Source organism: Amblyraja radiata, chromosome 2 (assembly GCF_010909765.2).
Source record: "Amblyraja radiata isolate CabotCenter1 chromosome 2, sAmbRad1.1.pri, whole genome shotgun sequence".
Classification (NCBI taxonomy): Eukaryota; Metazoa; Chordata; class Chondrichthyes; order Rajiformes; family Rajidae; genus Amblyraja; species Amblyraja radiata.
The window spans coordinates 122,814,488-122,842,120 of NC_045957.1; the positions used below are offsets into that span (position 1 = coordinate 122,814,488).

Genomic DNA, 27,633 nt, shown 5'->3' on the forward strand with positions numbered 1-27,633 from the left:
GAAAGCGCGCATCACAGAACTCAGGAACAGCTTCTTCCCCTCTGTTATCAGGCTTCTGAACGGTCCTTCCATAAGCTAGTGTCCTGTCCGATTCACCTCTACCCCATTGCGGACATTGGACTTTGAGATTTAGTAAGTATAGTTTATTGTCACGTGTACCGAGGTACAGTGGTATTTGCTGCATGCTAACCAGTCAGCAGAAAGACTATATATAATTACAACCGAGCCATCCACAATGTAGTTACAAGATAAAGGGAATAATGTTTAGTGCAAGATAAAGTCCTGTAAAGTCAAATGAAAGCAAGTCTGAGGGTCTCCAATGAGGTCGATAGTAGATCAGGACTACTCTCTAGTTGTGGTCGCTATCTAGTTGTCTCTGGAACTGATGCTCTACAATGCTGAGAACTATATTTGATAGAGCGGCAGAGGTTCACCTGCACCTCCTCCAACCTCATCTATTGCATCCGCTGCTCTAGGTGTCAGCTGCTCTACATCGGTGAGACCAAGCGTAGGCTTGGCGATCGTTTTGCCCAACACCTCCGCTCGGTTCGCAATAACCAACCTGACCTCCCGGTGGCTCAGCACTTCAACTCCCCCTCCCATTCCAAATCCGACCTTTCTGTCCTGGGCCTCCTCCATGGCCACAGTGAGCACCACCGGAAATTGGAGGAGCAGCACCTCATATTCCGCTTGGGCAGTCTGCACCCCAGCGGCATAAACATTGACTTCACCAATTTCCGGTAGCCCTTGCCATCTCCTCCCCTTCTCAGCTCTCCCTCAGCCCTCGGGCTCCTCCTCCTTCTTTCTTCTCCCCCCCACCCCCACATCAGTCTGAAGAAGGGTTTTGGCCCGAAACGTTGCCTATTTCCTTCGCTCCATAGATGCTGCCTCACCTACTGAGTTTCTCCAGCATTTTTGTCTACCTACTATATTCTGCACTCTGTATCTTCCCCTTTGCTCTACCTAGTGTACTTGAGTTTGAACGGATTATATCTGTGTAGTGTATTATCTGATCAGTGGGCCGGGCAGCATCTCTGGAGAGGTGGAATAGGTGACATTTCAGATTGAGACCCCTGTTCAGATCGGTTTCGGTTGCCACCGGGCATGCTTCCATGCTTTATGCCTCCAGGACTCTATAAACCTTCTCTGCACCCTTTCCAATGCCTCCTATCTATGCCCAGAAAATGCGGCACGGTGGCGCAGTGGTAGAGTTGCTGCCTCATGGCGCCAGAGACCTGGCTTTGATCCTGGCTGTCTGTATGGAGTTTGTACGTTCTCCCCGTGACCTGCGTGGGTTTTCCCTTCGGGTTTCTTCCCACACTCCAAAGACGTACAGGTTTGTAGGTTAATTGGCTTGGTGTAAATATAAAATCGTCCCTAGTGTGTGTAGGATAGTAGACAATAGACAATAGGTGCAGGAGTAGGCCATTCGGCCCTTCGAGCCAGCACCGCCATTCGATGTGATCATGGCTGATCATCCCCAATCAGTACCCCGTTCCTGCCTTCTCCACATATCCCCTGACTCCGCTATCTTTAAGAGCCCTATCTAGCTCTCTCTTGTAAGTATCCAGATAGTGTTATGGGGCTGTCCCGCTGTACGAGCTAATTCAAGAGTTCTCCCGAGCTTCCCCTGATTTGAACTCAGAGAATTACGGTAATGGCCGCTCGTAGGTACTCGGGGCTCTCGTGGACATTTTTCAACATGTTGACAAATCTTCACGCGTCTTCCCGAGCTTACCGCGTTTCCCGAGTACCTGCCATTAGCGTTACGAGCCGCCAAGAGACGTCCCCGAGCTCTGATGTACCCGCTACGTACATTCTACGTGCTTACCACGAGTTTTTTTTTTTTTTTAAACTCGGGAGAGCTCTTGAATTAGCTCGTACAGTGGGACAGGCCCTTTAATGTGCGGGGAACGCTAGTCGGTGCAGACTCGGCCGGACAAAGCGCTCTGTAGCTCTAAACTAAACTAAACTAAAAAATTAAACAAGAGCAATTTCCTACCTCCACGGCCCTGACATTACCAACAGGAATAAAAGACTTTCAGAGCACACATTTTAAAGCAGCCCATTCTCTAAACTGATTGTTAAGCCTACAGAGTGGTGGCAAGAATCAATGTATGCCGGGTCTGTTTCTAAATCAAACACAATAAATCGTGAAGTTAAATGTATTTTGGTGGCATAGGGTCCTTTTGTGGCCACAAAGAGCTTTTGTTAGACGGGCAGCTGAGGGCAGATGGTTGCAACTTGTTACTGGAAGGCTGGAACTGAAAGAGAGCTATGTTCAACGCAGAGACAAGGCTCAAACATTGTGCCGTGACAGACTCCCATCCCTAGGAGACAGGAGGTCAAACAGCGCCGGAGGCTGCGATATTCCCACCCCCGGGATAAATAAAAGACGCTTTCACACCACCCTCCGAAATGTAACCCGCTCCCGCAATATGTACAGACTGAATGTGGAGGAAGGAACAGCAGATGCTGGTTTAAACCGAAGATAGACACAAAATGCTGGAGTAACTGGAGTAACAGGCAGCATCTCTGGAGAGAAGAAGGAATGGGTGACGTTTCGGATTGGAATCGTTCTTCCTAACATCTCTCCTATCCATGTTGTGAAACGTCACCTATCCATGTTCCCCACAGATGCTGCCTGACCCGCTGAGTTACTCCAGCACTCTGTGTCCTCTTTCAGGCATATCTGTGAATTGGGTTATAAGGTAGATGCGTGACTAATTTCTGAATCAAAGATTGACTACTCACAGTAAATGGTTTTTTGATTTCGGTATCGTTTACACAAGACACCAAACTTGCTTTTCTCTAAATGAATAGACAGATTGCAACCGGGTTGTTAATCACTGCTTTTCATTTCATCTGCATGAACCACAATATTAATTTTGTGCCTAAAAATTTAATGACTCACGCTGAAACAAGGGCCTCAGAATGCATCGAATACTAGAAACATACAAAATATGTGCAGGAGGAGGACATTCGGCCCTTTGAGCCAGCACCGCCATTCATTGTGATCATGGCTGATCGGCCCCAATCAATAACCCGTGCCTGCCTTCTCCCCATATCCCTTGGTTCCACTAGCCCCTAGAGCTCCATCCATCCAGTGACTTGGCAGGGAATTCCACAAATTCACAACTCTCCGGGTGAAAATGTTTCCCACCTCAGTCTTAAATGGCTTCCCCATTATTCTAAGACTGTGGTCCCTGGTTCTGGACTCGGCCAACATATAATAACCATATAACAATTACAGCACGGAAACAGGCCATCTCGGCCCTACAAGTCCGTGCCGAACAATTATTTTCCCCTAGTCCCATCTACATTGGGAAAATTTTTCCTGCATCTAGCTTGTCCAGTTTTATATGTTTCTAGACAATGTATCAACATTGCAGTAAAGAGGTATACAAAATCATGAGAGGAATAGGGTCTCTTGCCCAGAGTTGGGGGAATTGAGGTCCAGAGGACATAGTTTTAAGGTGAAGGGGAAAAGATTTAATAGGTATCTGAGGCGTATCATTTTCACACAAAGGGTGGTGGGTGAATGGAACAAGCTGCCAGAGGAGGTAGTTGAGGCTGGGACTATCGCAACGTTTAAGAAACAGTTAAGACAGGTACATGGATAGGACAGGTTTGGAAGGATATGGGCCAAACGCAGGCAGGTGGGATGGGGGATGTTGGCCGGTGTGGGCAAGTCGGGCCGAAGGGCCTGTTTCCATGCTGTATCACTCTTTGACCATAAAGAGGGATGGTTCTCATTTCTTTGATATTTGCAACTCCATATATAATCTTGCCTTCAAATGTGTGCCAACCAAGAAACATAGACAATAGGTGCAGGAGTAGGTTGCTCGGCCCTTCGAGCCAACACCGCCATTCAATATGATCATGACGTCAAAGAGCTCCCCTCATCCTTCTAAACTCCAGCCTAGTCTTTTCAATCTTTCCTCATATGACAGTCCCGCCATCCCAGGGATCAATCTCGTGAACCTACGCTGCACTGCCTCAATCACAAGGATGTCCTTCCTCAAATTAGGAGACCAAAACTGTACACAATACTCCAGGTGTGGTCTCACCAGAGCCCTATACCACTGCAGAAGAACCTCTCTGCTCCTGTCCCGCGGACTGAATCCTCTCTCGCGGACTCAGCGGGCTGATGGGCCTGTTTCCACGCTGTATCTCAAAGCCTAAAGTAACCTGTGTCTATCCAAGAAGCCTCTTAAACACCACTGTCGTATCTGCCTCCACCACCACCCCTGGCAGCGCGTTCCAGGCACCCACCACCCTCTGTGTAAAAATAACCTGCCCCGCACATCTCCTTTAAACGTTGCCCCCTAGTCCAGGCCAGTGTGGTTACAATGCAGCGACTTGACTAAAGATTTGACAAATTAAACATATAAGATTGGTAAGGGCTTGGACACACTAGAGGCAGGAAACATGTGCCCGATGTTGGGGGAGTCCAGAACCAGGGGTCACAGTTTAAGAATAAGGAGTAAGCCATTTAGAACGGAGACGAGGAAACTTTTTCTCACATGGAGTCTGTGGAATTCTCTGCCTCAGAGGGCGGTGGAGGCAGGTTCTCTGGATGCTTTCAAGAGAGAGTTAGATAGGGCTCTTAAAGATAGCGGAGTTTGGGGATATGGGGAGAAGGCAGGAACGGGGTACTGATTGGGGATGATCAGCCATGATCACATTGAATGGCGGTGCTGGCTCGAAGGGCCGAATGGCCTACCCCTGCACCTATTGTCTATTGTCTACATAATTAAGTGATTAATTATAACAGCCGGGAAGAAACTGTCCCTGATCTGGAGGTGTGCTCTTTCATTCGGTTAAGCGGTTAAGAAATTTGAAAAGAAAACAAGCAAAACTGAGCCTTAAGTTGTAGACTTTAGAGTTACCCCAGCCTCTCCCTCTTCTCCCCTCTCCCATCGGGCAAGAGGTACAGAAGTGTGAAAACAAACGCACACCTCCACATTCAGGGACAGTCTCTTCCCAGCTGTTATCAGGCAACTGAACCATCCTACCACAAACCAGAGAGCACTGCTGAACTACTATCTACCTTATTGATGACCCTTGGACTATCCTTGATCGGAGTTTGCTGGCTTTACCTTGCACTATTAAACGTTATTCCCTTTATCATGTATCTGTACACTGTGGACGGCTCGATTATAATCATGTCTAGTCTTTCCGTTGACTTGTTAGCACGCAACACTGTACCTCGGTTCGCGTGGCAAAAGACTAAACTGAACTGAAACACTTTGTGTCCACAATTGCCGTCATGTTGCCCGCGACACCCTCCCCCGCCACCCCCCCCCCCCCCCCCCCCCCCCGCCCCGAACAAAGCCAAGGGGCTTTGTGAATCATTAACGTTAACTTTGCATGCGGTGACACTAACATACCTTACTTCTCTGAATGTCTATTTGTGTGAAGAAGCTCTCTGGGCCTCTAGGCCATTGGCAGCTGCTTTCTCACTTGCCACGGAGCTTTGTTACTTCACGACCGAAGGAACACCGACCAGACTCAGTGGAAATTGCAGCCGGCTCCCCTAGCTCGGTGGAACTAGAGGCTGCCTCCTGATATTTCCCACCTTCTGCAGACACTCCAACGGCGAAGGCAGGAGAATCTCCGGGGACGATTATCCGGACAAAACCCGCGCGCAACCAAACGGCGAGAAACTGCTTGGGAGCAAACTCCTCACGTCCACAGGATCAGCGGAAGCCTCTGCCCAAATTCATTTCGCTTTCTAATGAACTATTTGCGTGGACTCGCACAGCCAACCCAGGCCCGTTCCCAAGGCAACCAGAGAAAAGGCCCAGTTAATTGAAGCCGTCATTAGCATTTCTGCTGTCAGGTTTCGTGAGACCGATTGAAAGAATTTGTCTCCCATTTTCTCAGTCCGTGGCCTGACCATTTTAGCCTCAAAGTCTTGGAAAAAATGGGAAACTCTTTGCCTTCGGGTCTTTCGGCTTTAGAGGTACAGCGCGATAAAACCAGGCCCTTCGGCCCACCGAGATCGCACCGACCAGCGATCACCCCGTACACTAGCACTATCCTACACACACTGGGGACAATTAACAATTTTACCGAAACTAATTAACTTACAAACCTGAACGTCGTTGGAGTGTGGGAGGAAAGGTGAAGGTCTCGGAGAAAACCCCACGGGGAGAACGTGCAAACTCCGTACAGACAGCGCCCGAGGTCAGGATCGAACCCGGGTCTCTGGCGCCATGAGGCAGCAACTCTTCCGCTGCGCCACCGCGCCGATCAGAATTTGTTCAATACCTGGCCTCTTTAGCCGAATGTCTTGGCAATGGGCTATTCTTTGTTATAAGGATAGACACAGAGTGCTGGAGTAACTCAGCGGGTCAGGCAGCATCTCTGGAGAACATGGATAGGTGACGTTTCGGGTCAGGATCCTTACTCAGACTGAAAGTAGGGGGGTGGGGGTGAAGAGCTGGAGGCAAGAAAAGACCAGGACTGATCAGGCCCAGCCACAAATGACCTCAGGGCAGGGCTGGGCTGGGCAGTGCCTGGTAAGCCCATTGTGGCCAGGGAAGGTGTGATCTCAAGAGAAACAATGTGGAGAACTGTGGACGGGGGAGGGGGGGGGGGGGGGGGGGGAGGGTGGGGGGTGGGGACGGCACGGTTGTGCAACGGTCGACCTGCTGCCTTGCAGAGCCAGAGACCCGGGTTCGATCCTGACCATGGGTACTGTCCGTACATAGTTTATACGTTCTCCCCGTGACCTGCGTGGGATTCCTCCCGTGGATAGGTTTGTAGGTGAAGAGATTTGTAGATTAGCAGGTTGGTAGATTAATTGACTTGGTATTAATGTAATATTTGTCCCTAGTGTAGGAAACTGTTAAGTGTCCGGGGGGGGGGGGGGGGGGGGGGGGTTGGTGTGGACTCGGTGGGCCGAAGGGCCTGTTTCTGCCCTGTAAACTAAAAACCAATAGAACAACTCAGGAGGGGGAAGGGGGCATGGAGGGAGTGGGGAGAGGAGGGGAGCATGAGAAAAAGTTACTTAAAATTGGAGAATTTAATACTCATACCGCAGGGGCGTGAGCTGCCCAAGTGAAATATGAGGTGCTGTTCCTCCAATTTGTGCTGGGCCTCACTCTGACAATGGAGGAGGCCCAGGACAGAAAGGTCAGTGTGGGAATGGGAGGGGGAGTTAAAGTGTTTGGCAAACCGGGCGGGAGATCGCATAATCCAGCATTTGTAGTTCTTTGTTTCCACATTTACTTCACTTTAAGGGACTTTTTTTAGCTGTAGTTGAAGCAAAGCCCAGGCATGACATGCAAAATAAAAGCCTTTCACTGTACCTCGGTACACGTGACAACATCAGGCCGAAACCTAAACCTAGAAGCAGCTCAAGGATGGGTGGGAGTAGGGGTGGGCCTGGCGCAGAGCGATGCCGACGGTTCCTTTCCCCCGCCGCTCTGTGCAGCTGCGCCCCATCCGCCTGCCCGGGCGCTGCAGGGCCTCCCGCAGCAGCCTGCACCAACACCGCAAACGCACTGCCCCCCTCCATGTGCCGGGGTCAGCGTATGCCACGCCAGTCACAGAACCGGCACTCAACCTCCTCCACCCGAGCTCGCAAATCAGCTCCTAGAACAACAAACTAGGGCTGCACGGTGGCGCAGTGGCAGAGTCGCGGCCTCACAGCGCCAGAGACCCGGGTTCGATCCCCACTACGAGTTTTTATGCTCTCCCCGTGACCTGCGCGGGTTTTCCCCGGGTGTCCCGGTTTCCTCCCACACTCCAAAGATAGACAATAGATAATGGACAATAATAATAATAATAATGGATGGGATTTATATAGTGCCTTTCTAATACTCAAGGCGCTTTACATCGCATTATTCATTCACTCCTCAGTCACACTCGGTGGTGGTAAGCTACTTCTGTAGCCACAGCTGCCCTGGGGCAGACTGACGGAAGCGTGGCTGCCAATCTGCGCCTACGGCCCCTCCGACCACCACCAATCACTCACACACATTCACACACATTCACACACAGGCAAAGGTGGGTGAAGTGTCTTGCCCAAGGACACAACGACAGTATGCACTCCAAGCGGGATTCGAACCGGCCACCTTCCGGTCGCCAGCCGAACACTTAGCCCATTGTGCCATCTGTCGTCCCAGACAATAGTGATTCCGCACCGTATCTCTAAACTAAAATAACAAAACAAAAAGTGAATATTCACAGCACCATTGATGAGGGGACGACACTGCGTTAAGTCTGAAGACAGACACAAACTGCTGGAGTATTTGTTGGGGGAGTCCAGAACCAGGGGCCACAGTTTAAGAATAAGGAGTAAGCCATTTAGAACAGAGATGAGGAAACACTTTTTCACCCAGAGAGTTGTGAGTCTGTGGAATTCTCTGCCTCAGAGGGCGGTGGAGGCCGGTCCTCTGGATGCTTTCAAGAGAGAGCTAGATAGGGCTCTTAAAGATCGACAATAGACAATAGGTCCAGGAGTAGGCCATTTGGCCCTTCGAGCCAGCACCGCCATTCAATGTGATCATGGCTGATCATACCCAATCACTACCCCGTTCCTGCCTTCTCCCCATATCCCCTGACTCCGTTATCTTTAAGACCCCTATCTAGTTCTCCCTTGAAAGCATCTAGAGAACCTGCCTCCACCGCCCTCTGAGGCAGAGAATTCCAGACTCACAACTCTCTGTGAGAAAATGTGTTTCCTTGTCTCCGTTCTAAATGGCTTACTCCTTATTCTTAAACTGTGACCCCTGGTTCTGGACTCCCCCAACATCGGGAACATGTTTCCTGCCTCTAGCGTGTCCAAACCCTTAACAATCTTATATGTTTCAATGAGATTCCCTCTCATCCTTCTAAACTCCAGAGTGTACAAGCCCAGCCGCTCCATTCTCTCAGCATATGACAGTTCCGTCATCCCGGGATAGCATAGTCAGGGATTCCTGCACCTATTGTCTATTGTAACTCAGCGGGACATGCAGCATCCCTGGAGAGAAGGACTGGGTGACGTTTCGGGTCGAGACCCTCCTCCAGACTCTTGCTCCAAAATGTCAGTTCCTTCTCTCCAGCGATGCTGCCTGTCCAGCATTTTGTGTCTGTCTTCAGTGTAAACCAGCATCTGCAATACGATACAATAAAACTTTATTTATCCCAGGAGGGGAACACAACATCCATGAACCAAAATACATGAATGTGCAGTTCCTTCCTACACACTGCGTTCAGTCTTTTGCTCAAAGCTGACACATACAGGTGAGATGCAGCGAGGCTCGCCAACTTCCACACTCCCAAATAAGGGACAAACGGTCAAAATACGGGACAAATTCCCCACGGCAATTCGTTGACCGACTCTACCGTGGCTGGGTGAATGATGTGTTGGCCCCGGGTGCTGGACTGCACACAAAGCCCAGCCGGGGGGGCCAGCTGAGGAGTTTTGGCCCGGGGGCCGCGCGACATCGCTCACACAAAATCCGGCGCCCCGTCCAACTCATGAACTGATGATCGGCCATGAGATGGAAGGGTGGTGGTGGTGGTGTCGGCGGTAAGCGACGGTCGGACAGCTGGCCGGGCTGTCGACTGACGAGGCGCTGCTGATGCTGCTGCTGCTGCTGCACTCCACGGGCTGCACTACATCAGGGACGCGTGAGGCGGGGCCAGACGCGGCGTTCCGACCCGACTGTCCCCTCGACCCAAGTAGTAGCGGTCAAATTACGGGACAAGGGCGGTCCCGAACGGGACAAACCAAGTTAGCCCAATATACGGGATGTGCCGGATAATACAGGACAGTTGGCAACACTAGATACAGGCGAGATGCCGTTCAGGTAGAACTTACCTTCTGAACGTTGGGCTTGATGCAACGGACAAAGAACGGGTTTGACGTACTCAAGGTGGACATCAGCGAATGCAGTGAGTTCTGTAAAGATGGAGAGAAATAACCGTCACAAATTTGAAAATGGTGTCCGCGCCCTAACGAGAGCGTTGCGACATCTTCTCTCAGTTCAGTTTAGTCTATTGTCACATGTACCGAGGTGCATTGTAAAGCCTTTGTTGCGTGCTAACCGGTCAGCGGAAAGACTGTACGTGATTACAACCGAGCCATTCACAGTGTACAGATACATGATAAGGGAATAACGTTTAGTGCAAAGTAAAGCCAGCAGATTCCGGTCAAGGAGAGTCGGAGGGAGACAAAAATGCTGGAGAAATTCAGCAGGTGAGGCAGCATCTATGGAGCGAAGGAATGGGTGACGTTTCGGGTCGAGACACTTCTTCAGATGTTTCTCCAACACTTTTGTCTACCTTCGATTGTTCCAGCATCTGCAGTTCCTTCTTAAAGGATAGTCCGAGGGTCACCAATGAGGTAGATAGTAGTTCAGTACTGCTCTCTGGTTGTGGTCGGATGGTTCAACTGGGAAGAAACTGTCCCAACTTGCTCCCCTCTCTGCTTTCATTCATTTATTTTATATCTCGCTATATCACCGTCTATATGTCTTGTTCCCCTTTCCCGACTCTCAGTCTGAAGAAGGGTTCACCTTCTTCTGACGAAAGAAATTACACATCATCTCCTGTCTAAAGGTACGCGCTTTAATTCTGTGGCTGTGGCCTCTGGTCCTAGACTCTCCCACTAGTGGAAACATCCTCTCCACATCCACTCTATCCAGGCCTTTCACCATTCGGTAAGTTTCAATGCGTCCTTGGGGAATTCAATGCCACAGATGGTTGTGGAGGCCAAAACAATGGGCATTTTTAAAGCAAAGATTGTCAGACTTGATTAGTAAAGGCATCGAAGGGTTATGGGGAGAAGGCAGGAGAATAGGGTTGAGAGGGAAAGATAGATCGGCCATGATTGAACGGCCTAGTAGACCAGATGGGCCGAATGGCCTAATTCTGCTCCTATGACATGAAAATATCAATCAATGATTCTTTATTTCCACGTACGTACACACATCACAGTGAAATTATTTTGCACAATACACCAACGCAAGGCCAGCAGCATAATCAAGGACCAGTCGCACCCCGGCCACTCCTTCCTCTCCCCTCTCCCATCAAGCAAAAGGTACAGAAGTGTGAAAATGCACACCTCCAGATTCAGGGACAGTTTCTTCCCAGTTGTTATCAGGCAACTGAATCTTCCCACCACAACCGGAAAGCAGTCCTGAACTACTATCTACCTCATTGGTGACCCTCGGACTATCTTTGATCGAACTTTGCCGGCTTTACCTTGCACTAAACATTATTCCCTTATCCTGTATCTAACACTGTAAATGGCTCGATTGTAATCACGTATCGTCTTTCCGCTGACTGGAAAGCTTTTCACTGTACCTCGGGACACGTGACAATAGACAATAGGTGCAGGAGGAGGCCATTCGGCCCTTCGAGCCAGCACCGCCATTCAATGTGATCATGGCTGATCATCCCCAATCAGTAGCCTTCTCCCCATATCCCCTGACTCCGCAAGTTTAAAAAGCCCTATCTAGCTCTCTCTTGGAAGTATCCAGAGAACCGGCCTCCACCACCCTCTGAGGCAGAGAATTCCACAGACTCATCACTCTCTGTGAGAAAAAAATGCTTCCTCAGCTCCGCTCTAAATGGCTTACCCCTTATTCTTAAACTGTGGCCCCTGGTTCTGGACTCCCCCAACATCGGGAACATGTTTCCTTCCTCTAGCGTGTCCTAACCCTGAATAATCTTATATGTTTCAATGAGACCTCCTCTCATCCTTCTAAACTCCAGAGTGTACAAGCCCAGCCGCTCCATTCTCTCAGCATATGACAGTCCCGCCATCCCGGGAATTAACCTCGTGAACCTACGCTGCACTCCCTCAATAGCAAGAATGTCCTTCCTTAAATTTGGAGACCAAAACTGCACACAATAACATAAACTGAACTGTACCTGTAAACTAAACTAAATTAAATCTCTGGAAGATATGATACGTGCCTTGAACTGAGAGCTCACGGTTGGTTTTCGATGTTTCGTTCCAGCTTTTAGTGTCTCTTCATTGTTCTTGCTTGATGCATGCTCCACTAGATCATAGACAAAATCCAGCCTGAAATTAGAAACACAATCTTGAATGTCTGAAGATGGGACGACGTACATAGGATATTAGAAACATATAACCATATAACAATTACAGCACGGAAACAGGCCATCTCGGCCCTACAAGTCCGTGCCGAACAACTTTTTTCCCTTAGTCCCACCTGCCTGCACTCATACCATAACCCTCCATTCCCTTCTCATCCATATGCCTATCCAATTTATTTTTAAATGATACCAACGAACCTGCCTCCACCACTTCCACTGGAAGCTCATTCCACACCGCTACCACTCTCTGAGTAAAGAAGTTCCCCCTCATGTTACCCCTAAACTTCTGTCCCTTAATTCTGAAGTCATGTCCTCTTGTTTGAATCTTCCCTATTCTCAAAGGGAAAAGCTTGATCACATCAACTCTGTCTATCCCTCTCATCATTTTAAAGACCTCTATCAAGTCCCCCCTTAACCTTCTGCGCTCCTAACTTATTCAACCTATCTCTGTAACTTAGTTGCTGAAACCCAGGCAACATTCTAGTAAATCTCCTCTGTACTCTCTCTATTTTGTTGACATCCTTCCTATAATTAGGCAACCAAAATTGTACACCATACTCCAGATTTGGTCTCACCACTGCCTTGTACAATTTTAACATTACATCCCAGCTTATATACTATATATATTCTATATATAACATTCTTAAGGGATTGGATAGGCTCGATGCAGGAAAAATGGCCCCGATGTTGGGGGAGTCCAGAACCAGGGGCCACACAGTTTAAGAATAATACGTTGGCCATTTAAGACTGAGATGAGGAAAAACTTTTTCACCCGGAGAGATGTGAATCTGTGGAATTCTCTGCCACAGAAGGCAGTGGAGGCCGATTCACTGGATGTTTTTAGGAGAGAGTTAGATTGGGCTACGCGGGGAAAAGCAGGAACGGGGTACTGATTTTGCATGATCAGCCATGATCCTATCGAATGGCCAAAGGGGCCAAATGGCCAGCTCCTCACCTATTTTCTATGTTTCAATAGGGGAAATGTCGCCTTCCCCGATCTAACAACGATCCATTCTACATTTACTTTGATATTCGTCCCCTCTGCTCTCCCCTTTTCACACCTTAATCTTCCACAGCCCCATGACCTCCTCTCCCCCAGCACTCAGTCGGGAGAAGGGTGTCGACCCGAAACGCCACCCATCCCGTCTGTCCCGCTGAGTTCCTCCAGCATTTTGTGTCCATCTTCAGTGTAAACCAGCACCTACAGTTCCCTCCCGGACACACACAGTTCAATCTGATTATACAGGGAGGATAAGGTGCAGCAGGCAGTGAAGAAGGCGAATGGTATGTTAGCATTCATAGCAAAAGGATTTGAGTATAGGAGCAGGGAGGTTCTACTGCAGTTGTACAGGGTCTTAGTGAGACCACACCTGGAGTATTGTGTACAATTTTGGTCTCCAAATCTGAGGAAAGACATTCTTGCCATAGAGGGAGTACAGAGAAGGTTCACCAGACTGATTCCTGCGATGTCAGGACTTTCATATGAAGAAAGACTGGATAGACTCGGTTTGTACTCGCTAGAATTTAGAAGATTGAGGGGGGATCTAATAGAAACTTACAAAATTCTTAAGGGGTTGGACAGGCTAGATGCAGGAAGATTGTTCCCGATGTTGGGGAAGTCCAGAACAAGGGGGTCACAGTTTAAGGATAAGGGGGAAATCTTTTAGGACCGAGATGAGGAAAACATTTTTCACACAGAGAGTGGTGAATCTCTGGAATTCTCTGCCACAGAAGGTAGTTGAGGCCAGGTCATTGGCTATATTTAAGAGGGAGTTAGATGTGGCCCTTGTGGGATCAGGGGGTATGGAGAGAAGGCAGGTACAGGATACTGAGTTGGATGATCAGCCATGATCATATTGAATGGCGGTACAGGCTCTAAGGGCCGAATGGCCTACTCCTGCACCTATTTTCTATGTTTCTATGTTTCTATAACTGCCGCAGTCACCGGTACAAACTTAGCCACGGTTTCGGGGCAGCACGGCGGCGCAGCGCTAGAGTTGCTGCCTCACAGCGCCAGGGGAAAGATTCAATAGGAACCAGAGGGGCAGCTTTTCCACACAGTGCATGGTGGGAATGTCACCTTCCCCAGTCCTGTACAAAGCTAAATGGCCTGTCCACTTGCCGATTTTTATCGGCGACTGCCGGCATCATTGACTGACGTATCAGGACACCGGAAAATTTGCGGCGTGACGCGGCGTAATGACGTATTGCGCGCGGTGTTTTTTCAAGTGTCGCGACATTTCATTTGTCGCTGCTGGATTTTGAAATGTTCAAAATCTTTTGGCAACACTGATATGACGCCAGCAATTGCCGAAAAAAAAATCGGCAAGTGGGACAGGCCCTTAAGGGACTATAACACATATAGAGCGATACAATGTGGAAACAGGCCCTTCGGGCCAACTTGCCCACACCGGCCAACAATGCCCCAGCTACACTAGTCCCACCGGCCGGCGTTTGGCCCATATCCCTCCAAACCTGTCCTATCCATGTGCCTGTCCAAGTGTTGTTTAAATATTGTTATTGTACCTGCCTCGACTACCTTATCTGGCAGCTCGTTCCATACACCCTCTGTGTGAAAATGTTGCTCCTTAGATTCCTTTTAAATCCTTTTAAATTCCTTTTAAATCGTTCCCGCCTCTCCTTACTCCTATGTCCTCTGGTCCTCGATTCCCCTACTCTGGGCAAGAGACTCTGTGCGTCTACCCAAACTATTCCTCTCGTGATTTTGTACACCTCGAAAAAGATCATCCCAATCATCCTCCTGCGCTCCAGGGAATAGAGTCCCAGCCTACTCAACCTCTCCCTGTAGCTCACACCCTCGAGTCCTGGCAACATCCTCGTAAATTTTCTCAGTCCCCTTTCCAGCTTAACATCACACTTTCCTATAACATGGTGACCAAAACTGAGCACATTACTCTAAAGACCTCACCAACGTTTTATACAACTGCGACCTCTACATTTCCATACTCCATGCTCCTATCTTTCTGCATCAGAGGTAGTACCTGCTGTCACGTAGCAAGTTGAGAACATCGTGCCTGAAGGTGTCCCTGTTTTTCTCCAAGATGCCCTTCACGTGGTATAAAACCTTAGGGAGGAAAACAAAAGTTGATCAAGCAAAATAGCGAAGTGGCGCAACGGTAGAGTTGATGCCTCGCGGCGCCGGGGTCCCGGGTTCCATCCCGACCACGTACGTGCGCTGTCTGTGTGGAGTTTGCACGTTCTCCCCGTGGCCGCGTGGGTTTTCTCCGGGTGCTCCGGTTTCCTTCCCACACTCCAGGTTTGTAGGTTAATTGGCTTTGGTAAATATCGTAAATTGTCCCTAGTGTGTGCAGGATAGTGTTAGTGCGTGCGGGGTGATCGCTGGTCGGCGCGGACTCGGTGGGCCGAAGGGCCCGTTTCCACGCTGCGTCTAAAACTAAAATGGCCTTGCAACATTCCGTATGTCTGATAGATATTGTGAAATGGAACTCAGAAATTATGGGAAGATTACACAAAACTACAATTCAAAGGTAATGAATATACTGAGTATTCTTATTTCCATCATGAACATACAATAGTGATATAGGACACCAGGTCCTACTACGGTAAACTCACAAGCTACTACAGTATCACTACGTGTTAATAAGTATAACATTTTTACATCCCGAGTATATTTTACTTGTGGCCATTTTTCAACATGTTGAAAAATCTTCACGAGTTACCACGTTTCCCGAGTACCTGCCGTTAGCGCTAAGGGACGTCCCCGAGCTCTGACGTACTCGCTACGTTCATTCTACGTGCTTACCACGAGTTTTGATTTTTTTTAAACTCGGGAGAGCTCTTGGGTGAACTCGCACAGTGGGACAGGGCGTTTAGGGTGGCCAACGTTCTCACTCCCAAATAAGGGGCATGAGGTCAAAGTACGGGACAAATTCCCAACGGCGATTCGTTGAGTGACTCGGCCGTGGCTGGCTGGGTGAATGATGAGTTGGCCCCGGGTGCTGGACTGCACACAAAGCCCAGCCGGCGGGGCCAGCTGAGGAGTTTTGGCCCGGGGGCCGCGCGACGTTGCGTGCAAAGTCCGGCGCCCCGTCCAACTCATGAACCGATGATCGGCCGTGAGAAGGAGGGGTGGTGGTGTCGGCGGTAAGCGAAGGTCCAAAGGTCGGACAGTTGGCCGGGCTGCCGACCGACCGACGGGGCCACGGGCGAGGCGTTACTGCTGCTGCTGCTGCTGCTGCACTCCATGGGCTGCACTACGTCGGGGACGGGTGAGGCGGGGCCGGACGCGGCGCTCCGACCCGACAGTCCCCTCGACCCGAGTAGTAGCGGTCAAATACGGGACAAGGGCGGTCCCGTACGGGACAAACCAATTTAGCCCAATATACGGGATGTCCCAGCTAATACGGCACAGTTGGCAAACCTAGTGGATTTTTTTTTTTACACAGAGGGTGGTGGGTGCCTGGAACGCGCTGCCGGGGGTGGTGGTGGAGGTAGATACGATAGTGGTGTTTATCAGGCTTTTAGACAGGCACAATGGAAGTGCAGGGAATGGAGGAATAAAGTTCATGTGCACACAGATGCGATCAGTATAGCTTGGCATAAAGTTCGGCACAGACATTGTGGGCCGAAGGGCCTGTTCCTGTGCTGTACTGTTGGACATTCTAAGTTCTACAACCGTTTGGAACTGAATAAGTTACCTCTCCAGCGTAGTGCTTCACCCCAAAGTAGTGGTCTATCACCCTGGGCTTCACGTAGCACGGGTTACTCTGGGAAAAAAAGGAATAATGTAGAATATTAATAAAACTAGTTCATACATGTTGAGTATAGGAGCAAAGAGGTCCTTTTGCAGTTATACAGGGCCCTAGTGAGACCACACCTGGAGTATTGTGTGCAGTTTTGTCAAGTCAAGTCAATTTTATTTCTATAGCACATTTAAAAACAACTCTCTTGACCAAAGTGCTTCACATTAGTGCAGGTACCAACTTGCTACAAACAATGGTACATAGATCTAACAATACATACATAAATACATACATACAGCGCTCCCTTAGAGGACCTCAAGAAAGGCTTGAGAGTAGAAATAAGTTTTAAGTCTCGACTTAAAAGAGTCGATGGAGGGGGCAGTTCTGATGGGAAGAGGGATGCTGTTCCACAGTCTAGGAGCTGCAACCGCAAAGGCGCGGTCGCCCCTGAGCTTATGCCTAGACCGCGGGTCTACGTTTTGGCCTCCAAACTTGAGGAAGGACATTCTTGCTATTGAGGTTTACAAGGTTAATCCCTGGGATGGCGGGACTGTCATATGCTGAGAGAATGGAGCGGCTGGGCTTGTACACTCTGGAATTTAGATGGATGAGGGGTGATCTCATTGAAACATATAAGATTATTAAGGGGTTGGACACGCTAGAGGCAGGAAACATGTTCCCGATGTTGGGGGAAGTCCAGAACCAGGGGCCACAGTTTAAGAATAAGGAGTAGGCCATTTAAAATGGAGATGAGGAAAAACATTTTCACACAGAGAGTTGTGAGTCTGTGGAATTCTCTGCCTCAGAGGGCGGTGGAGGCAGGTTCTCTGGATGCTTTCAAGAGAGAGTTAGATAGGGCTCTTAAAGATAGTGGAGTCAGGGGATGTGGGGTGAAGGCAGGAACGGGGTACTGATTGTGGATGATCAGCCATAATCACATTGAATGGCGGTGCTGGCTCGAGGGGCTGAATGGCCTACTCCTGCACCTATTGTCTATGTTCTACGATTATAGTGTCATAGAGTGATACAGTGTGGAAACAGGCACTTAGGCCCGACTCGCCCGCACCGGCCAACAATGTCCCATCGTCACTAGTCCCACTTGCCTGCGCTTGGCCAATAACCCTCCAAACCTGTCCTATCCATGTACCTGTCCAACTGTTTATTAAACGATGGGATAGTCCCAGCCTCAACTACCTCCTCCAGCAGCTCGTTCCATACACCCACCACCCTCTGTGTGAAAAATGTTACCCCTCGGATTCCTTTTAAACCTTTACCCCTTCACCTTGAACCTATGTCCTCTGGTCCTCTATTCCCCTACGCTGGGCAAGAGACTCTGTCCGTCTACCCGATCTATTCCTCTCGTGATTTTGTACACCTCTATAAGATCTCCCCTCATGCTCCTGCACTCCATGGAATAGAGACCCAGCCTACTCAACCTTTCCCTGTAGCTCACACCCTCCAGTCCTGGCAACATCCTCGTGAATCTTCTCTGAGCCCTCTCAAGCTTGACAACATCTGCCGGCAATTCATTTTGGGCTTAAACTCAACTGGATCCCACCACTGGCCACATCCTCTCATCTCCTCCGCTTTCCACAGAGACCGCTCCCTCCGCAACTCCCGGGTTAACTACACCCTTCCCGCCCCCTCCACCTCGAGTATAGAAGTTGGGTCGTTAGGTTGCAGTTGTACAAGACGTTGGTGAGGACGCACTTGGGAGAATTGTCTTCAGCTTTGGTCGGCATGCTGTAGGAAAGATGCTATTCAGTGGACAGTGTGTAGAGAAGATTTACAGGAATGTTGCCAGGGCTCACAAGTTCACAAGTTATAGGAGTAGAATCAGGCCATTCGGCCCATCGAGTCCACTCCACCACTCAAAAAGGCTGGCAGTATCATCAAAGACCCACACCATCCTGGCCACACACTCATCTCCCTGCTACCTTCAGGTAGAAGGAACAGGAGTCTGAAGACTGCAACAACCAGGTTCAGGAATAGCTACTTCCCCACAGCCATCAGGCTATTAAACCTGGCTCAGACAAAACTCTGATTATTAATAACTCATTATCTGTTATTTGCACTTTATCAGTTTATTTATTCATGTGTGTATATATTTATATTATGGTATATGGACACACTGATCTGTTTTGTAGTAAATGCCTACTATGTTCTGTGTGCTGAAGCAAAGCAAGAATTTCATTGTCCTATCAGGGACACATGACAATAAACTCACTTGAACTTGAACTTGATCTCGGCCTCCTAATCCCATTTGCCTGCCTTTTCCGCACAACCCTTGGCACCCGTACTAATCAAGAATCTATCTATCTCTGCCTGTATCCACTGACTAGGCCTTCACAGCCCTCTGTGGCAATGAGTTCCACAAACCAATTACCCTCTGACCATTCTCCCCATGACCTGCGTGGGCTTTCTCCGAGATTGCGGTACTGATTGTGGATGATCAGCCATGATCACATTAAATGGCGGTGCTGGCTCGAAGGGCCGAATGGCCAACACCTGCACCTATTGTCTATTGTCTATTGTCTATCTCCGGTTTCCTCCCACACTCCAAAGACGTACTGGTTTGCAGGTTAATTGGCTTGGAATAAAATGTAAATCGTCCCTAGTGTGTGTAGGATAGCGTTAGTGTGCGGGGATCGCTGGTCGGGGCAGACTCGGTGGGCCGAAGGGTCTGTTTCCGCGCTGTATCTCTAAACTAAACTGAACCTTACAAAGAAGCTTTTCTCCTCCTTTCTCTGTACCTCGGTACACATGACAATAAACAAAACTAAATGAAAATAAACTAAATCTAAACTACACAAAATGGAAAAGGTCTACAATGATAGTGGCCAAATGCAGGCAGGTGGGACTAGTTCAGTTTAGTTTATTGTCGCGTGTACCGAGGTACAGTGGAAAGCCTTTTGTTGCGTGCTAACCAGTCAGCGGAAAGACAACACATGATTACAATCAAGCTGTCCATATTGTACAGATATGGGATAAAGGGAATAATGTTTAGTGCAAGATAAAGTCCAGTAAAGATCGGGTAGACGCACAGAGTCTCTTGCCCCGATTAGGGGAATCGGGAACCATAGGACCTTGGTTTAAGGTGAGGGGGGAAAGATTTAATAGGAACCAGAGGGGTAACATTTTTTACACAAAAGGGTGGTGGGTGTATGGAACGAACTGCCAGAGGAGGTAGTTGAGGCTGGGACTATCACGACATTCAAGAAACAATTAGACAGGTGCATGGATAGGACAGGTTTAGAGGGATATGGGCCAAATGCAGGCAGGTGGGACTAGTGTAGATGGGACATGTTGGTCATGGTGGGCAAGTTGGGCTGAAGGGCCTGTTTCCGTGCTATATCACTCCATGTCTCTAAGTCCGATTTAAGATAATCGGCGGGTCTCCAATGATTGGTAGATGGACAATCGAAGGTAGACAAAAATGCTGGAGAAACTCAGCGGGTGAGGCAGCATCTATGGAGCGAAGGAATGGGCGACGTTTCGGATCTTCAGACTGATGAGGGATGGGGGGGGGGGGGGGGGGGAAGAAGAAAGGAAGAGGCGGAGACAGTGGGCTGTGGGAGAGCTGGGACAGGGAGGGGAAAGAGGGAGAAAGCAGGGACTACCTGAAATTGGAGAAGTCAATGTTCATACCACTGGGGTGTAAACTACCCAAGCGAAATATGAGGTGCTGCTCCTCCAATTTACAGTAGGCCTCACTCTGGCCATGGAGGAGGCCCAGGACAGAAAGGTCGGATTTGTTGGTCGGCGTGGGCGAGGAGGGCCGAAGGGCCTGTTTGCATGCTGTTTGACTTTCAGACTTACCGAATGCTGACTGTGCAGCTTTTCCAGCAGAGTGCTATCAGTGCCCTTGGGAAAATGGCTCTCCTCATTGATAAGGGCCAGAATGCCCATTTTCTGAAAAAGAAAGAATTTAAAATTAATTTATGAACGCAATATAAATTTTACCCATTAGAACGTTATGCTGTGAGAAATACATTGTACTCAGTAAACAGCGAGCTTGTGGACAACCTATCTTGCTGGGCAAGTCAATCTGTTAGAAAAACAACACTTAAAAACTAAAACGCAGAGTTCTGCAGGAGCTCAGCGGGTCAGGCAGCATCTCAGCCAACCAGCGATCACCCCGTACACTAGCACTATCCTATAGGATCTTATAGAAACGTATACAATTATAAAAGGATCGGACATGCTAGATGCAGGAAAAATGTTCCCAATGTTGGGGAGTCCAGAACCAGGGGCCACAGTCCAGGAATAGAGGAGGGGACATTTAAAATTGAGGTGAGAAAAACATAGAAACATAGAAACATAGAAATTAGGTGCAGGAGTAGGCCATTCGGCACTTCGCGCCTGCACCGCCATTCAATATGATCATGGCTGATCATCCAACTCAGTATCCTGTACCTGCCTTCTCTCCATACCCCCTGATCCCTTTAGCAACAAGGGCCACATCTAACTCCCTCTTAAATATAGCCAATGAACTGGCCTCAACTACCTTCTGTGGCAGAGAATTCCACAGATTCACCACTCTCTGTGTGAAAAACAACTTTTTCCACGCAGAGAGTTGTGAATTTGTGGAATTCCCTGCCACAGAGGGCAGTGGAGACCAATTCACTGGATCAGTTTAAAAGAGAGTTAGATAGAGCTCTCTGGGCTAGCGGAATAAAGGGATATGGGGAGAAGGGGTTGAAGGCAGGAACGGGGTACTGATTGTGGATGATCAGCCATGATCACAATGAATGGCGGTGCCGGCTCGAAGGGCGTCCTCTTGCACCTATTTTCTATGTTTTTATGTTTATGTTACATTAGGGACAATTTATAATTTTACGGAAGCCAATTTACCTACAAACCCACACGTCTTTTGAATGTGGGAGGAAACCGGTGCACCTGGAGAAAACACACACTGCCCAAAGCCCTAAGAGTTAGATAGAGCTCTTAGGGCTAACCGAGTCAAGGGATGTGGGGAGAAAGTAGGAACGGGGTACTGATTGTGGATGATCAGCCATGATCATATTGAATGGTGGTGCTGGCTGGAAGGGCCGAGTGGCCTACTCCTGCACTCAGCGGGTCAGGCAGCATCTCTGGAGAACATGGATAGGTGACGTTTCAGGTTGAGACCCTTCTTCAGACTGAGTGAAACATGAATGTTACCTTTTCGATGAGATCCAGACACTCCCCGTTGTCGATCCAGTCAATGTTTTCCCAAATCAATCCATCCCTGAGGGAAAATAAACCCCGAACAATGAAACAAAGAGACCTACACAAGTTCTCCAGCTTGTGGATGCAACCATTTTGATTTCCATTTAGCTTGGAAAGGACTGGGGTTGTGAGTAGGCCCGAGGCGCTCCAGGGTTCACAGTTCGGCAGCGGGAGGCACCCCGGAGGGTCACAGAGGCTGAGTGGAGGCCACGGAAGTCGAGGGTCGAGGTGTGGGTGGAGTGGGCCGCTGGAGGCCTTGCAGCAGCCTGGGGCTCCATTATAGCAGGAGCCGCTCCAAGAGGCCGAGCGCGGGGATGGGCCGAGGCCTGCAGCGGCACGGAGCGGTGGAGACACTGACAACATCGCCGACCCCGGCAAATCCCACCCAGTGCTGTCGCCACGACAACGGGCCTTGAGGCCAAGTTAAAACTCTACATGTTTAACAACTCTGAATTAGAAGAGAAACATGTTCCCGATGTTGGGGGAGCCCAGAACCAGGGGCCATAGTTTAAGAATAAGGGGTATTCTTTTTCTCCATTTAGAACGGAGACGAGGAAACACTTTTTCACACAGAGAGTTGTGAGTCTGTGGAATTCTCTGCCTCAGAGGGCGGTGGAGGCAGGTTCTCTGGATGCTTTCAAGAGAGAGCTAGATAGGGCTATTAAAGATAGCGGAGTCAGGGGATATGGGGAGAAGGCAGGAACGGGGTACTGATTGTGGATGATCAGCCATGATCACATTGAATGGCGGTGCTGGCGCGAAGGGCCGAATGGCCTACTCCTGCACCTGTTGTCTATTGTCTATTGTATAAGATAGCGCCTGAAACATAGCGACTCTTGCATACCGCCTCAGTGTAATCTACTATTCCTACACTCTTGTGCTGAAGTACGACTGTGTTTACTACGTATAGTTAGATCTTCACTGAACTGCATGCAAAAAAGGAAATTCACTGTACCTAGGTACATGTGAGAGCTGTTGAGCTGGAAAGGGAAGCAGAGAAGATTTACGAGGATGTTGCCAGGACTTAAGGGCATGAGCTATAAGGAGAGGTTGAGTAGGCTGGGACTTTGGAGCGCAGGAGGTTTACAAGATCACGAGAGGAATAGATCGGGTAGATACACACAGTCTCTTGCCCAGAGTCGGGGAATCGAGAACCAAAGGACATAGGTTTAAGGTAAGGGGGAAAAGATTTAATGGGATCCTGAGGGATAACCTTTTCACACAGAGGGTGGTGGGTGTATGGAACGAGCTGCCGGAGGAGGTAATTGAGGCAGGGACTTATGATTAAGAAACATTTAGACACGTTCATGCATAGGACAGGTTTGGAGGGATATGGGCAAAATGTGGACAGGTGGGGCCAGTGTCGATAGCAGGAATCTTGGTCGGTGCGGGCGATAAGATCGAACCTTATTGCCTTCCATCACAGTGAGGAACGTGGAATCCACTGTGGTGGATGTTTGTGTTGACTTTTATGTGTCTTGTTGCTTTTCACTTAGTATGGCTGTATGGTAGCTCAAATGTCACTGCACCTTCATTGGTACATGTGACAATAATCTGACCTTGAGACCTTGCGATGTGCCCAAGTTGCATTCCAGTCCTCTTTATTTCAAGAGGACTCGAGCACAAAAACGCCATTCCACCTCAGTTGGAGTATTGTGAGCAGTTTTGGGCCCCGTATCTGAGGAAGGATGTGCCGGCTCTGGAGAGGGTCCAGAGGAGGTTTACAAGAATGATCCCAGGAATGAGTTGGGATAACGTACTATGAGCGTTTGACGGCACTGGGCCTGTACTCGCTGCAGTTTAGAAGGATAATAATAATAATAATAATACATTTTATTTATGGGCGCCTTTCAAGAGTCTCAAGGACACCGCACAAAAATTTAGCAGGTAGAGGAAAAACATGTAAGGGGAATGAAATAAATAGTAGAGACATGACTAGTACACAAAGTAAAGACAGAATTCAATTCAAAACACAATATGAGGCAATTAATGCACAGATGAAAAGGGAGGGGGACGTGGGGCTAAGGATAGGCAGAGGTGAAGAGATGGGTCTTGAGGCGGGACTGGAAGATGGCGAGGGACACGGAATTGCGGATCAGTTGGGGGAGGGAGTTCCAGAGCCTGGGAGCTGCCCTGGAGAAGGCTCTGTCCCCAAAACTGCGGAGGTTGGACTTGTGGATGGAGAGGAGACCGGCTGATGTGGATCTGAGGGACCGTGAGGGTTGGTAGGGGGAGAGGAAGTCAGTGAGATATGGGGGGCCAGATGGTGGAGGGCTTTGTAGGTGAGGATCAGGATTTTGTAGGTGATCCGGTGGGAGATGGGAAGCCAGTGAAGTTGTTTGAGGACTGGAGTGATGTGATGCCAGGATTTGGTGTGGGTAATGAGTCGGGCGGCTGTGTTCTGGACCAGTTGGAGTCGGTTGATGTAGGTGGAGCTGATGCCAAGGAGAAGTGAGTTGCAGTAGTCCAGTCGGGAGGAGATGAAGGCATGGACGAGTCTTTCAGCAGCGGGAGGTGTGAGAGAGGGTCTGAGTTTGGCGATGTTGCGGAGATGAAAGAAGGAGGTTTTAATGACATGGCGGATGTGAGGCTCAAGGGAGAGGGTGGAATCAAAGATCACGCCAAGGTTGCGGGCCTTGGGAGATGGGGAGACAGTGGTGCTGTCGATGGTGAGAGTGGGGTTATTGATTTTAATTGCAGGATGCGGGGAGGGGACCTCATTGAAACTTACCGAATAGTGAAAGGCCTGGATAGAGTGGATGTGGAGAGGATGTTTCCACTCGTGGGAGAGTCTAGGACTCAGAATTAAGAAATGTTCTTTTAGGAAGGAGATGAGGAGGAAATTCTTTAGTCAGAGGGTGGTGAATCTGTGGAATTCATTGCCACAGACGGCTGTGGAGGGCAAGTCAGTGGATATTTTTAAGGCAGAGATAGATAGATTCTCGATTAGTACGGGTGTCGAGACTTATGGGGAGAAGGCAGTAGAATGGGGTTCGGAGGGAGAGATAGATCAGCCATGATCGAATGGCGGAGTAGACATGATGGGCCGAATGGCCTACTTCTGCTCCTAGACCATGACCTCTCCGTGCGGTGACTACGTGACTCTAAGTCGCTTACCTGCTGTATTCCAACTGCTCCAAGGAAAAGATGTGTTTGTTGAAGTACTCCTGCAGCTTCTCGTTGGCGTAATTAATATTGAACTGCTCGAACCGGTTTATCTGTTGATGAAAGACACCATCAAATGCTAATTAAGGAGAGAAAGAGTGCAACGGAAATGGAAAGTGAACGAGTGGGAAAATGCCTGGCCAAAATGAGAGGAGCAAAAAAAAGAAAGTGCCGGAAAGATAATACAGGGCGGCACGGTGGCGCAGCGGGTAGAGTTGCTGCCTCACAGCGCCAGAGTCCCGGGTTCCATCCCAACTATGGGTGCTGTCCGTACAGAGTTTGTACGTTCTCCACGTGACCTGCGTGGGTTTTCTCCAGGTACGCTGGTTTCCCTCCACACTCCAAAGACGTGCGGTTTTGTAGGCTAATTGGTTTCAGTATCAATGGTGTTTTATCATTAATGTTTTATTATTATTAATGTTTAGTGTTTTCTGAGTCAATTCGTAACTGTCACTGTATGTCATGTTGTTACTTGTGGGCGGAGCACCAAGGCAAATTCCTTGTATGTGAATACTTGGCCAATAAGCCATTATGAATTGAAAATGGTCTGCAGTGTGTAGGATACTGCTCGTGTTGAGGGTGATTGCTGCCCGGCGCGGACTCAGTGGGCCGAGGGGCGCTGTTAAATCACTAAGGTTAAATTTAGTTTAGAGATACAGCGTGGAAACAGGCCCTTCGGCCCGCCGAGTCCGTGCCGACCAACGATCACCCCGTACGGGGACAATTTACAATTTTATCAAAGGCTAATTGACCTGCACGTCTTTGGAGTGCGGGAGGAAACCGGAGCACCAGTTGGAAACCCACGCAGGTCACGGGGAGAACGGTACAGACTCCGTACGGACAGCGCCCGTAGTCAGGATGGATCCCGGGTCTCTGCCGCTGTGGGGCGGCAACTCTGTCGTGCCGTCCTGAAGCCTATAGTCTAAAGAATATTCTGTAATGGCATTGTGAAAAACAAAAAAACATTAATACCTCAAAGTTTTCAAATCCAAATATGTCAAGGATTCCCACTGATTTGTAGTCTTCCTTGCCTTTCACTCTGCCGTTGATCTTCCTAATCATCCAAGTAAAACATTGCGAATAAAGTGCCATGGCCATGGAATCTCTCGAGTCCACTGCCTGTGGGGTAGACAACGTCATTCAGATTCCATTCCACTGCTTTCTGAGCTACAGGGAGAGGTAAGCGTGCAGGTACAGCAGGCAGTGAAGAAAGCCAACATGGACCCTGTAACACTGGGTCAAACCTTTGTCAGCTCTTGGATCAGAATCAGTCCAAATGCTCACACGCTTCCTGTGGAAGGTGGCGAGAGGCAATGGACAATAGGTGCAGGGTCCATGTTGGCCTTCATTACAAGAATAGTTGAGTATAGGAGCAAAGAGGTCCTTCTGCAGTTGTACAGGGCCCTAGTGAGACCACACCTGGAGTATTGTGTGCAGTTTTGGTCCCCTCATTTGAGGAAGGACATTCTTGCTATTGAGGGAGCGCAGCGTAGGTTCACGAGGTTAATTCCCGGGATGGCGGGACTGTCATATGCTGAGAGGATGGAGCGGCTGGGCTTGTACACTCTGGAATTTAGAAGGATGAGCGGGGATCTCATTGAAACATATAAGATTATTAAGGGTTTGGACAAGCAAGAGGCAGGAAACATGTTCCCGATGTTGGGGGAGTCCAGAACCAGGGGCCACAGTTTAAGAATAAGGAGTAAGGCATTTAGAACAGAGATGAGGAAACATTTTTTCACACAGAGTTGTGAGTCTGTGGAATTCTCTTCCTCAGAGGGTGGTGGAGGCAGGTTCTCTGGATGCTTTCAAGAGAGAGCTAGATAGGGCTCTTAAAGATAGCAGAGTCAGGGAATATGGAGAGAAGGTAGGAACGGGGTACTGATTGGGGATGATCAGCCATGATCACATTGAATGGCGGTGCTGGCTCGAAGGGCCGAATGGCGTACTCCTACACCTATTGTCGAGCAGGCTGGGACTCTATTCCCTGGAGCGCAGGAGGATGAGGGGAGATCTTATAGAGGTGTACAAAATCATGAGAGGAATAGATCGGGTAGACGCACAGAGTCTCTTGCCCAGAGTAGGGGAATCGAGGAACCAGAGGACATAGTTTTAAAGTGAGGAGAGAAAAGATTTAATAGGAACATGAGAGGCAACATTTTTACACAGAGCAAGCAAGTTTATTTATACAGCACATTTCAGCACGAAGGAAATTCAAAGTGCTTCATACAAAGCATTAAAAAGCAATCAAAAAATATTTAAAACAGCCATTAAAAAGAATAGAAAATAAAAACAAGCTAGAATAGAATAAGACAAGTAAAAAATACAAGAATAAAAGTTACAGTGCAGTGTAAGAAATGAATCATTATTTAATTTAATAAAAAGGGTGGTGTGTGTATGGAACAAGCTGCCAGAGGAGGTAGTTGTGGCAGGGACTATCCCAACGTTTAAAAAACAGTTAGACAGG

The 27,633-nt window shown here is 48.8% G+C and overlaps 1 protein-coding gene across 1 annotated transcript in view; it reads right to left on the reverse strand.

Annotated features, from left to right (window-relative positions):
• myo10 (myosin X) overlaps positions 1–27,633 on the reverse strand; it is a 204,671-nt gene that overhangs the window by 48,444 nt on the left and 128,594 nt on the right. The window contains 8 exon segments of the mRNA XM_033040061.1: positions 9,821–9,901; positions 11,923–12,031; positions 15,069–15,151; positions 16,746–16,814; positions 20,610–20,702; positions 21,954–22,020; positions 25,119–25,219; positions 26,139–26,285. Coding sequence (XP_032895952.1) covers positions 9,821–9,901; positions 11,923–12,031; positions 15,069–15,151; positions 16,746–16,814; positions 20,610–20,702; positions 21,954–22,020; positions 25,119–25,219; positions 26,139–26,285 — 750 coding nt within the window.